Consider the following 13,593-nt stretch of genomic DNA (forward strand, 5'->3'; position numbering starts at 1 on the left):
GTCCTTCATTTTGTTTATGTGGTGTATCACATTTATGGATTTGTGACTATTTTACTAACCTTGCATCCTCAGAATAAATCCCACTTGATTATGGTACGTGATCTTTTTAATGTATGTCGGGATCTGGTTTGCTAACATTTCGTTGGGGATTTTAGCATCTATGTTCATCAGGGATATTAGCCTATAATTTTCTTTTTTTGTAGTGTGTTTATATGCTTTTGGAATTAGGATAATGTTGGCCTTGTAAAAAGAGCTTGGCAGTGTTCCCTCTTCTTGAATTTTTTGGAATAGTGTGAGGGTAGGTTTTGCTCTGACATTTATTATTTCCTTTCTTCTACTCATTTTGGGCTTAGTTTGTTGTTCTTTTCCTAGTTCCCTTAAGTGTAAAGTTAGATTGTTTGAGATTTTTCTTGTCTCTTAAAGTAGGCCTGTAATGCTATGACTTTCCCTCTTAGGACTGCTTTCCCTGTGTCCCACAGATTTGGGTTGTTGTGTTCTCATTTTGATTTGTTTCAAGGTATATTTTAATTTCTTCCTTTATCTCATTGTTAACCCATTCATTGTTTACTAAGATGTTATTTAGCCTCCATGTCTTTGTGTTTTTCAGTTTTTTTTCTTGTGATTGATTTCTAGTTTCTTACTATTATTGTCTAAGAAGATTAAAATCATATCAAGCATCTTCTCTATCTACTGAGACTTGTTTTGTGTCCTAACATGTGGTCTATCCTAGAAAATGTTCCGTGTGCATTGGAAAAGAATGTATATTCTAAAGCTTTGGGGTGAAATGCTTTGAAGATATCAATGAAATTCATCTGATTTAGTGTGTAATTTAAGGCCACTGTTTCCCTATTCATTTTCTGTCTGGAATGTCTATCCATTTTCTGTCAATGGGGTGTGAATTTATTATTGTCAATATCTCCTTTTATGTGCACCAAATTTGCTTTATATATTTAGGTGCTCCTACATTGGGTGCATAAATGTTTGCAAGGGTTATATCTTCTTGTTGGATTGCTCACCTTATCATTACGTAGTGACCTTCTTTGTCTTTTATGATAGCCTTTGTTTTAAAGTTTATTTTGCCAAAGTATTGTTGCCACTGTTTTTCCTTTCCATTTTCAATCTTTTTCCATCCCTTTACTTTTAGTCAGTATATATCTTTCATCCTGAGATGGGTCTCTTGTAGACAGCACATACATGGGTCTTACTTTCTAATCCATTCAGCTACTCTATGTCTTTTGATTGGAGCATTTAATCCATTTACATTTAAAGTGATTATTGATAGGTATGTACTTATTGCCATTTTATTCTTCTGTGTTCCTCTGTGTTTTTTTTTCTTCTTCTTCTTCTTCTTTGTCTTAAAGAAGACCCTTTAACATTTCTTATAAAACTGGGTGGTGGTAACAAATTTCTTTAGTCCTTTATTTTCTCCTTCAATTTGAAATGATAGCCTTGTTAGGTAAAGTAGTCTTGGTTGTAGGTCCTTGCTTTTCATCACTTTGAATAGTCCATGCCAATCCCTTCTGTTAAGAAATCAGCAGACAGTTATAGGAGCTCCCTTGCGGGTAACCATTTCTCTCTTGCTGCCTTTAAGATTCTCTTTGTCTTCAACTTTTGCCACTTTAATTATGATGTGCCTTAGTATGGGCCTCTTTGGGTTCATCTTGTTTGGGACTTTCTGTGCTTCTTGGACTTGTATGTTTTTCCCTCATCAGGTTAGGGAAGTTTTCAGTTATTTCTTCAAATATGTCCTCGATCCCTTGCTTTCTCTCTCTTCTCCTTCTGGCACCTCTATGATGTGGATGTTGTTGGTTTCATATTGTCCCAAAAGTCTCTTTAATTATCTTCATTTTTTATAGGTGTTTTTTTTTTCCTACTCTGACTGGGTGTTTTCTGCCACCTTGTCTTCCAAGTCACTGATTCAATCCTCTACTTCATCCAACCTATTGTTTATTCCTTCTAGTGAATTCTTCACTTCAGATGTTGTATTCTTCATTTCTGACTGGTTCTTTTTTATGGTTTCTATGTCCTTTTTCATGCTTTTGTAGATTTAATTATGTTCTATGAGCATCCTTATAACCATATTTTTAAACTCTATATGTGATAAATTGCTTGCCTCCATTTCACTTAGCTCTTTTTCTGTAGCTTTCTCCTGTTCTTTCATTTGGGGCATGTTTGTCTTCCCATTTTATCTGCTACTTTGTGTTTGTTTCTATGTATTAGGTAAATCTGCTATGAATCCCAGTCTTGGCAGGGTGGACTTATACAGTAGGTGGGACCCAGTGGCACAGTCTCCTTGATCCACCTATGCTGAGAGCTCCAGGAATGTCACTGTGTGGGTTACGTGAGCCCTCCTGTTGTAATTGAGTCTTGATTGCTACTGGCCTGTTGGTGCATGGGATCAACTCTCAGGCAGGCTAATTCTGAGGATCAACCCTGACCACAGTGTATGAGGTGCTATGCAGGTGCTGACCACTTGAAGTGGTATCCACCTCAGCGGGGTCTGGTGCTGAGATTTCCCTTTGGATATACTGTTTGTGAAGCTGACTGGAAACTGCTCTGATGTTGTCTGAAGCTAGTTACTGGGTGTGTTAGTTCTGAGGCCTCTTGGTAAGACACTCTGGTGCAGACCAATGTCAGATGCTGTCTGTGACTGGCCCTGGACAACCTGGTTGAAGCTACAATGCAATCCAGTTTGTGGCTGCCTCTTCTGGGCCTGGTGTCCTCAGGAAGAATCAAGCTGTGCACCAAGGACACTTTTATCAACACGGGCCTGAAAACATGTCAGAAAAATCCCAAGGCACCCCAATATCTGCTTCTGCCAGCTGGCTGCCTATTAAGCTCAGTTACTGGTGGTACTCAAATTGCATGAGTTAGGTTCCCAGTGAGTCACCACGTAGGGATGAGTGGTGTTCATGAGATTGATATGGGTTCAAACTTGGTAGCAGTGCTGGGTCTGAGGCCGTTCAACATATATTCCAGGGCATACGCTATCTAGCTGCCCTCGGCTGGGTGCTTGCATACCCCTGTGGTTAGGCAATTCTCAGGGAGTCATCAGGGTGAGGCTAGCAGAATTTATCAGGCCAAAACAGACCAAGGTTTGGGTGTGTGTGAAAGGAGGCCTCTGTATTGGTGGGGCGTATGTGGAAAAAATGATCCCTGTCCTAGAGCCACACAACTCAGTGTGTCCCACATTCTGCCAGAAGCCCAACCTTAGCAGGGCAGGGCTGATGGGAGTTCAGAGTTATGGGGCTAGTGCATCTCCTGTGAAGGGGAGATGCCAGTCAGGCTTGGTGAAAGGTAGAGGGAACAATGACCCCTGCCAACAGCTGTACAACTCAATGTGTCCTGGATTCTGCATATACCTCAGTAGGGTGGAACCACCAGGAGTCCAGAGAGTGGGGCTAGTGAATTTCTCATGAGGGGGAAGCTCTAGTCATGTTCATGGGAAAATGGGGGAATGGCTCAAGCCCTGATGTCACACAACTCAGTCACTGACACCCCAGCCCAAGTAGCTGACTCCTAAAAAAGGCACAGCTGCACAGGGAGTCCAGAGGGTGGGGCTATTGCATTCCCCCAGGCTGATGGTGTCTGCGGTGTGGGTGAATAGCTCAGTACAGGGATCCTGGAGGTATCCCTTCAGCTGTCTTCCCAGAGCCACAAACCCCAGTCTCTTCTCACACAACTCTAGTCCTCTCTGCTCTCTCTCTGCCAGATCCAAGGGTGAGTGGCTATGAATGAGATTTTGTGCATTGGCCCTTCAAGAGGGCACCTATGTCTCTAATAGACTCCCATCTATTCCTCGTGGACAGAATCCCTGATTTTCACAGCCAGATGTTATATGGGTCCCTCTTCCTGGTACTCTGGGCTGGGGAGCCTGGCTTGAAGCTGAGACCCCTCACTCCTCAGGGGAGTAGCCCCCATATACCACACAACTGAGACATCCCTCTGAACCTCAGCTGCCACCTGTGGGAGCAGAGCCAGCCCTTTTCCCTCTCCCTGCCCTTCCTACCAGTCTCAATGTGGCTTCTTCTGTAAATCCTTGGTTGTCAGACTTCTCTTCAGCTAGTCTTCAGATGGTTATTCAGGCTGCTTGCTCTACATTTTAGTTGTAATTCCAGTTTGGTCCTGGAAAAAGGTGAGTATAACTTCCACGTACTCCACTGCCATCTTGTATCCTTTCTTTCCTGAGGCTTCTAATTAATAACAGAAGTATGAACATAGGCCCATAGTAACCTATGCCAAAGACTTCATTTTTTACTTAAAGTAATAAATTTACTGTGTGTTTGCAAATACATGTTACTATGGACTGAATGTTACTATGGATGTGCTTTCCACATCCATAGTTTGAAGCACATCCATAGTTTGAAGCCATAAGCCCACATTCTGATGATACTTGGAGGTGTGGCCACTGGGAAGTAAGTAGGATTAGATTATATCATGAGTGTGAAACCCTCAGGATGGAACTGGTGTCTTTACAAAAAGAGGAAGACAGCAGAGTTCTGTCACTCTCCCTGCATGCACCCAGGAGAAACCAAGAAAAAACTCAGGGAGAAGGCTTTTACTAGAACCTGACAAGGTAGGAGAAGGCGCCCTGCTCCCTTTCCTTCCCCTACCTCTTGTCCTTGGGCAGAGGAGCACAGCAGTCTCCCCAGCACCCACCTCCCTTTCCTCTTCTACCTTCCTCTCATCCTTGAAAACAAGAGGGAGAAGTCTCTTGTGTATCACCGTACTTTCCCTTCCCCACCTACCTCTCATCCTTTGAAAGAAGTGGGGAGAATTCTGCCCACCACACACCTCCCTTTACTTTTTCTACCAAACTCTTATCCTTTGAAAGAAGTGAGAAGACGTCTCCACAGCACCCATATCCCTTCTTACCTACCTCTCATCCTTGGAAAGAATTGAGGAAAATTCTCTCCATTACCACTTTCTTTTCCTTTCTTTTTTTGCTTGAGGAGAAGTCTCTCCAGCACCTTTTTCTTTTCCTATCTACCTCTCATCCTTGGAGAAAAGTGAGGTGATGCCTCTATAGAACCCACATTCATTCCTTACCTACCTGTTGTCCTTGAAAACAAGTGGAGAGATGTCTCTCCATCTCCCTACCTACTCTCATCTTTGGGAAGAACTGCAGAGGAGGCCACCCCTTTCTGTTCTGTTTCCTACCTATCTGTACTGGGCTTGCTATCTCTGAAGAGAGGCTCACTGTATGTAATACATTTGCCGCATTCTAGGCCAGTGTTTCTTAGTCTTTTTTAATCCATGCTCTATCACTTACCCAATTGATAAACATAAAAATTCAATATTCTACTTAATACCACTTAATTATTAAAAACAAAGTGTATCTTGACTAAAAGGAAATTGTAACAGTGAGACAAACAACCATACATATATAGTTTCTCAATCATACTGTCACCATGCCCCACTCCCCTTTCCTTAGTAACCATGCCTCATCTTACCTATCCTGGCTTAGCAACCTGATTTCACTTGCACTTGAAGCAGAGTGACCCCTTGGGGCAGACTGCCATTGCCATCAAACCTCCCGAGACTGATGCAGAACACCAGAAGGCTGACTCATTATTTTACAACAACCAATTCTAATGTCACATAGGCCAGGGACATTAGAACTGGACTGATACCACCAGTGAGTGCATGCTCTCCTTGTGGTTGACCTGCACCAGAAGTTCAACTAAAATGAAAAGGTTGCTGGTGAACATGGAATTAGGACATGAAGCGGAAGATGAATCAAATTTCTGAAGGCCTGAGCCTCAGCTAGCCCGATGCAGCCGATTCCTCAGTGGGACAATCTTGCCAATAAAGCCACACACCACTGGTGACAGTTCCCTGCATCCTTCTGCATAATAGAATGTCCTTCCAATACAACTACTACATTCTGTCTTACGTTTTGGCCAAGGCTCCTCTCTCCTCTGGATAGGGTGTGGATGGGTGCTGCCAAAATTTGCCTCTGTGACTCTTTTTTCTATACTGTTCATGTAACCAATTCTGTCTTTAGATGTTTTAATACACTCAATCAGGTTTAACGGAAATCTTGCAACACTGAAACCCAGGGTATCACTTTTGAGCACTTTGTGTATCTCTGTGCAGTACTATGGGTTCATTTTAAAATTAAGCTCTCAGAGGGTAACCCTTCTCTAAACTCTTGGGGGATGGCTTGCCGTGTCACTCATACTCATGGCAGTTTATTTTTCTGTGCACATATGTAGTCGCACACATTCACACCCATTTGTATGTTTTTTTTTTTATTTATTAGAATTTAACCCTTTACTCAGAGGCATCCCACAGGGCCAGATTATTTTTCCTTAGTTTTTAACTGAGCTGCAGAATCATAGAGTTTTGAACTAAAAGCATAAGATTGAACAAAGACGGTAAACATGTGAAAATATCGCCCGGTCCTGAAGTAATTAACTTTCCATGCAAGTGATCAAAAGTGTCAGCTCTGACTGCACGACACATGCATTCCCAACAAGGGAATCATTTATATCTGAGGTATATAAATTAAAAAGTACTTGAAAACCCTTTTAGACATGTCTGATTTGCCACCCTGTAATGCAGAGGGGAAAGCATGGGTTATGCTCCCTCGAGAAGATCAGTAACACTCAGCACAGAAAGACCTTCTAGACAGTTGCCAAAGGAAGTGCTGGTTGTGGGTCAAAGGGGACTACGGCCGCCCCCACCCCCCTGGCTCTTGTCTCAAATAAAGCCATATCCTGCTACAGGGATGTATTCATTACTGAGTGACAACTAGCTTCCATGAAGCTGTTTTCACTCAGAAAGGGTGGAATTACATTTTCCCACAATATTTTTTATCCCTCAAATGCTTTTACACCATAAAAGGCTTTTTCAAACCATTTTGTCTGGGAAACTGAGATGACCTCCCATACCACTTATCTCTTGGTAGCACCTAGTAGAAATCCATAGGGACCCCATTCCCCAACAGAATTAACAACAGAATCCAGGAATTAGCATCTGCAGACAACAATAGGAAGTTTGTTTGCTTTCAAAGCAGCTCAGTCACTACTGGTTCTTGAGCAGTGTGTTCTCCTGACAATGCCAGCCCTGCAGGGCCGGAATGTGACAGTCCCTCTTGGTTCCAGCTCTCACATCTTACAAGAGGTAGTTTGCCAATGTACTCAGATACCAGTGAAGAGAGTTCATGTCACACCAGAAAGTAGTTTCTTCGCACCTGAGGTTACCTTAAAAATTGGAAAGTTTCCCTTTCCTGACAAAATAAACATACATATTAAATGATTTCAATCTCAGCCAGAGGGTTAAAGTAATGCATGTGAAGGAAAACACCCATTATCACTGGCTACCTCCCTTGAACTATTACAGAAATCACTCACTCTGTGATAACTCCATCACTTGTCCAGACTGGGCCTTGCCCCAGCCTCTTCCACAAAAACTGAGTCTTCTTTACTTGGCCTTTTACTGTCTTCATTCCTTGCAGAAAAAAAAAGTTTCCTTCTCTCTCCTCCATCCTTTATTACAGCCAGCTTTCCAGCTTTTATATGGACCTTGCTATTCTGCATACTGTGGCTTACCCTATTCATTTTGTCACAGCAATGCCCTATGGGCCCCCATATTCTATCACCTCCACTGGAACCAAATGTGTATTGAACATGTATGTTGTGCAGGGTGCAGGTTATCTAGTTTGATTTAATAGAAACTGATGTGGAAAAATTCTTCACTGAGAAAATATAAATTTTGACATTTAGAAATTTAGAACATCTTTGGTCTCTTCTCCTAGAACTCTATTGAGCCTTTAAGCAATCACTGGAAAGATGTTCTTCATAAAACAATGGAGAAACACACACAAAAATGGCTACTGCCATTTTATTAATACCAGTGTATTACAGAAAGGGATGGAGACAGTCTAGTTGGAAACCACTAGAATGTGACTTCAGTATTTAAACCTACTGAAAATATGTGCTTATTGCTGTTTTATAACACCCAAGAGGCAGAAAACCAGGACTGATTTTTATTTTTTGAGGTGGTCACTTTCACTACATCCATGAGGACATACACGGTCATCTCAACCTGTAAGGAGTCACTTGTCTTTATGTGGTGTGCTCCTGTATCTCCTAACCACATTCCTGTGAGCTTTAGTTCAGGCATATTGAAACAAATATGGTTACTACTGGCTCTTCTCTTACTGCCTCTGATTTGGGGTATTTGTTACAGCATCTGCATCAGTCACTAAACACTCGTACACTTTCTTAGGATCAGGGAAGAGAGCTGGATTCCCATCTTCTTTACTGCTATCAGCTCGGTTTGTTGCTGGGGGTGGGGAGGGAGGAAGGGAGATACACTGGGGAATAAACCGAATCTCCAGTGCTAACACTCAGACTACCGATAATTTCTAACTATGTGGCCTCTTGTTTTCTAGTATTTCTGGGATTCATGAAGCACAGATGTTTCAGTTAAATGGAAAATAATCAAAAAAGGAAATCAGAGGCAATGCCCTTACCTCTTCTACCACAGGACAACTCGATCTTACCTGGTTGGTAGAAGTCAGGTGACAGCTCCCTGGCCACCGATCTTGCGATGTCGCTCTCCTGGCGGGCAGCCAGCGCGGCCTGGTCTGCAGCGTCAGCTTTGGCTCTGGCATGCGCGGTCCTGCAGGGAGCACAAAGGACCAGTCATCAGGGTGGCACCTCGTTAATTACATGCTGACAAGCAAACTGGCTGCAACAAAAAAGGTATGCTAATTGTGATCTGGCCCTGCACCTGCACCAGCAAGTCTTACGAGCCCTCTTGCTGTTACTTTTCAATGAAGGCAACATGCATGAAACGACCAATAAAATGCCTCAATCCTTCTTTCAAGAGACACGATGGATAAGCAAGTTCGGTACACTGTGATGAAAAGCTCACTGGTTAAAATCTCCTGTTGCCTTTGGTGGCCATTCTTCTTCCAAACCACGGAGAGTAGAATTAGAGCATAGACATCAACACGGTGTTTGTATATTTAATCCCTATGGTGGAATTTGATTGTTAAGGGGCTGCCCAATGTTATGCTGGTAAAGTAGCTCTCTGGTTGGGGGGGGACATAAAACTCTGATTTGTCACATTGACCAATTTCCATGGTGTAAATTCTCCATGGCCGATTTCAGGCTACCAGTGTGATGCCACTGTGTAGTTGGGAAAAGATGCACACAATCGGCTCTCACCAGCCTGCAGGTGCAGACCTCCAGGTTTGCTGTAAGAATGTGCTCAGAGGGGTTCCAAGGAATCTATTTAGTTGCTCTTTAAGCACATTTCTTGGTTTAAAAAAAAAAAGGAAACAGGTGGAGGGATGAGGAGGAAATGGACCTCTTTCAGTCTTCTGTCCTCTTCCGGGCCCATCCTCTCTCACTGAGACCTCTTATATTCCTCGAGGACTGTGGCAAGAGAAAAGGCAGTAGGAAGAACAATGGAACTTCTTATGGCAACAACAGGGAACTGATTTCTGTCTGCTTGAGGAGAGGGGATTTGGAGGACCTGACCGAGAACTTCAGGTCACCTACTTCCAAAGGAGAAGACTTTGGGCAGGTAATACTTCGATGATGATCATGAGCACCTATTTCTTATAACTTTGTAAGCTCTATATTCTATTCCATGAGCACCAGGCAGGGCTATAGGTAACTACTAATAAAAACTTAAGCCTAAGAGTACCTAGACTTATTGTAGAGAGAGTAGTTAGGAGGCCACTGTGCCCTCACTGGTCTTAGGAGAGAAAACATAGATGCTGGAGGAGGCCAGCAGACAGAGTTTCATGAACAAGAAACAGGAGGGTGAGACCTGACCTGAGACCATGGGCTAACTGGTAGGAGGCCCCATTCTCCAGCTACTTTCTCCAACTGTGCCCTCTCATCTTGTGCTCTCATGGGGCTGTTTCACTCTGACTTACGACCTAGCCTGGAGGTTTGATGTAGTAGATATAAGCTTCAGGAAGACTGGGATTTTAAAGGGCTGGGCCTTGGCTACATGCCCAATGTATAGAATACTGCCTGGCACACAGTATTTCTTGAGGGCTCACTTTATAAATAAAGGAATGAAATAGCTAAGTAGTTATTTACACATGAGTGGACTGACAAAAATATACAGACAGTAAAAAGATCAGCGGTTTGCTAAGGGTCCAGGGTGAAAGTGGGTGAGGAGTAACAGGTGGCCCATGGGCTTTTTTAGGGCAGTGAAACTATTCTGTGTGACACTTGTAATGGGGGATACACGACATTGCGAGTTTGTCAAAGCCCACTGAATATACAAAGGGTGAACCCTAATGTAAACCATGGATTTTAGTCATATTAATGTATCAATATTAGTTTGTCAATTGTACCAAATGCACCCACTAATGCAAGACACCAATGACAGGAATGTGGGTGTGGGGTATATGGGAACTCTCTCTACTCTACTTAATTTTTCTGTAAACTTAGTACTGCTCTAAAAAAATAAAATCTATTAGTCAAAAAGGAGTGGATCAACATCGAATCATCAAGATTGTTATTTCTGAGTCCTGAAGGATGTTTTAGATTATCTCGGTCTAAAGGGTATCTTGAAATGGAGATAAAATTAAGAGGGTTATGGCATATTCCAAAACAATCGGCTTCATCACCCCACACGGCAGTTATCACAGATGACAGGTGATACGTCAGTCCCACGGGCACCTATGGGGGGGGCCTCTGTATGGTTTTTCAGTTTCCCAGAATCTCAAGACTTTTTTCCCAGAATTATTTTTCCCTGTTATCTGCTATTCTTAGAGTCCAATTATGTCCAGGTGTCATAATTAATGAAACCATAAGAATGCAGTTAGTCTGCCTTGTAATAAAACCTGTTAGAGACCTTCACTGACAAGTTCACAAAACTCAAATGCCAACAACTTATTCTGATACAATCACAACCTACTACAACAGAGTAAAATAAAATAGTGGTATTATTTCTGTCACTTTTTACAGTATGTAAAACTGGAACACCGACAAATACAGCTTAACCTTTCTGCAAATATATTTTGGAAGCTGAGCATCAGTGAAGCCTTAACCCTTTCCTGCTTTACGTGCTCTTTCCTATAAGACCAAACAGGGAAGGAGGACCTTTCCATCCAGTGCCCATCCCTGTGTCAAAGCTCCGGCACTGCTAGCAACATGAATCAAAACCACGTTGGACTTGGAAACCAGAGGTTTGTTTGGGAGCTTTCAGTAGCCCTGGATTTGATCACAAGAAGTAGAAGAGAATAGGAACCCACTCTGACTTTGCTGTTACCACCAGCTTTGTGTGGCCAGACCACTGATATGTCTAGATTTTGCCTGGAGGGAAGTCTGGGCTTGACCCTGGCTCATGTCAGTGATTTCATGGGTTCAAATCCCAGGCTCAGTTCCAGAGCAACACATGGCCCCTTTAATCAGCCAACTGGTAAGACATGCCACTGTTCATGGGTTGGGGGATGGGGGTTCAGGCTGGTTAGTCTGGCAAGATGAGTTCAAACAGCTCACAGTAGATGCCTGGCTGCTGTTGTTGGTCACATGGAAAACACACACACACAAAAGGGCATGCAAGCCCTCGAACCTTTCATTCAATCAAGACTGCTGACATCCATAATTCATCAGACCCTCACCAGCCTCCAAATGCCATCATCACATACACTCTCTCCCATACAACAGACAAAACTAAGTGAAAGGCAACTTCTTTCAGGCATTTGCTGTTGACTTTATTTTAGGGTCATATTTTTAGAAATAAACCAGAGTTTTAACTTGTAGAGAGTTACTATGTAGGAATGTAGTGATCCAGATATCCGGGCAGCTGGTTAAGCTCATGCACCAGCTAAGAGACTCCCTCTTGGACAGGAGCCCTGCAAAGGTCACCTGTGAATGGCCAAGCAGTCAATGTGGAATTTCAGAACATCAGGCATTACCTGTACTTAAGAACTTAATTACAACTTATTTTTCCAAACATGCGGGCCCTTATGTGTGTGCCCCAACTTCTATCTTTCCCTCGTTTATACATCTATTCGCTGACATAGCTGATAACAATTTCATCTAGAACTTATGATTCTGATCAAGGTAAAACTGCACACAATATTTATATATTTTACTTTTCCTACTTCTTATATATTCTCTTCCCCCAAATAAGCTGTTTCCAAAAATATGCTGATTTTGATGTATTTTTAAATTTGTTATGTATTAAGTCAAAGCCTGTTTGCTGATGTGACTCTTGGATAGCAGAGGCTCTCAGGGTGTCCAACCATTTGACATCTCTGCGCCACATAAGAAGAAGAGTTGTCTTGGGCCACACATTATATTGTGACACATAATCACACAAAAAAATCTCATAATGTTTTAAGTAAATTTACGATTTTGCATTGGGCTGCATTCACAGCCATCCTGGGCTGCATGTGGCCCGTGGGCCGCAGGTTGGATACCCCTGATTCAGAGGCTGTACATGTGATTTGATTAAGAAGAGCGATTGCACAGAAGAATTGAAATCTCAGCTGATCAGCTGATGGCAGCACCAAAACACTTTGTGTCATCTGTGACATCTCCCTTTCTCTCACGCCGCATCCATGGTTGGCAAATGCAGTTGGCACTTCCTTCAAAATATATCCCCAATCCAACCATTTCTCATTCTCGGCGCTGACTCTGCTCTGGTCACATCACCATCATGTCTCATATCAGGCCACTGTGGAGACCAAACTGACTACCCTGCGTCTCTCCTTGTCGCCAGCCATTTCATTTCCCTCCTGGTTCTCTTGAAAATGCCTGACATTAACCGATAATTTTTCCTGGGTTATAGCATCACAGAAAGAAAATGTAAAATATATGTCTTGTTAGCCTTTCTAACTGTGACAATATTCATTTACAAGAGGCCCAGATTTGCTAAAACCAGTGATCCTGTGCCTATATTTGTAGCCCATTTTAAGAAAAAATCAGTCTGTTAAGCAAGGTACATTTTTGATATTAACAAGATCTAGGTTGCTCCACAGATCTCAGCCCAAAAAGCAGAAGCCTGATTTCTAAGTTACTGCACCTTTAAGAAACTGGCCTTTTAATCTAGATTTGGTTCTGGGATAAGACTGACCTAGAAAGGCTCAGGATACACTCCTCCCGCTAAGGTACATGGGGTCTCTTAGATGTTTATTCCAGCTTCTAACTTTCAATCTGTTATACATCTGTTCACTGACATAGCCGATAAGCTGATAACAATTTCAATCGAGAAAGGACAATGATTCTGCTAAAGCTCCATCCTCAGTAAATTTGGGTTGGGAAGACAACTTCTTATGGGCCAATCTTTACATTTATTTGTTCTTGAATGTTAATTTTCTCCCAGGGTTGCTTTTTTTGTTTTGTTTTGTTTTTTTAAAGACAGGAGCTAGAATAGGAACTGCAAGACAGAAGTCATAGGTCTTAGTTAAAAACATGTTAGGTCACCAGCAAACATCTGTCTTTCTTGCCAGGGCAGGAGTCCATGTCTTACTTTCCTCAGAGCAATATCAAGTTATTTAGATATAAAATGTAAACTAAGGGGCTTGACATTCCCATTGAAGTTTGGTACTTGATCTTTCAAAGGTGCAAACGCGCAGAGGTATGATGTTACAGGCTTTGAGAGCAC

The 13,593-nt window shown here is 42.4% G+C and overlaps 1 protein-coding gene across 2 annotated transcripts in view; it reads right to left on the reverse strand.

Annotated features, from left to right (window-relative positions):
- The window catches only part of JPH1 (junctophilin 1), a 90,085-nt gene that overhangs the window by 17,390 nt on the left and 59,102 nt on the right, over nt 1–13,593 (reverse strand). For both annotated transcript variants that reach the window (XM_053930202.2, XM_053930201.2), the window contains exon 3: nt 8,513–8,631. In XM_053930202.2, coding sequence (XP_053786177.1) covers nt 8,513–8,631 — 119 coding nt within the window. The remainder of the gene's footprint in view (nt 1–8,512; nt 8,632–13,593) is intronic.

Source organism: Desmodus rotundus, chromosome 8, assembly GCF_022682495.2.
Source record: "Desmodus rotundus isolate HL8 chromosome 8, HLdesRot8A.1, whole genome shotgun sequence".
Classification (NCBI taxonomy): Eukaryota; Metazoa; Chordata; class Mammalia; order Chiroptera; family Phyllostomidae; genus Desmodus; species Desmodus rotundus.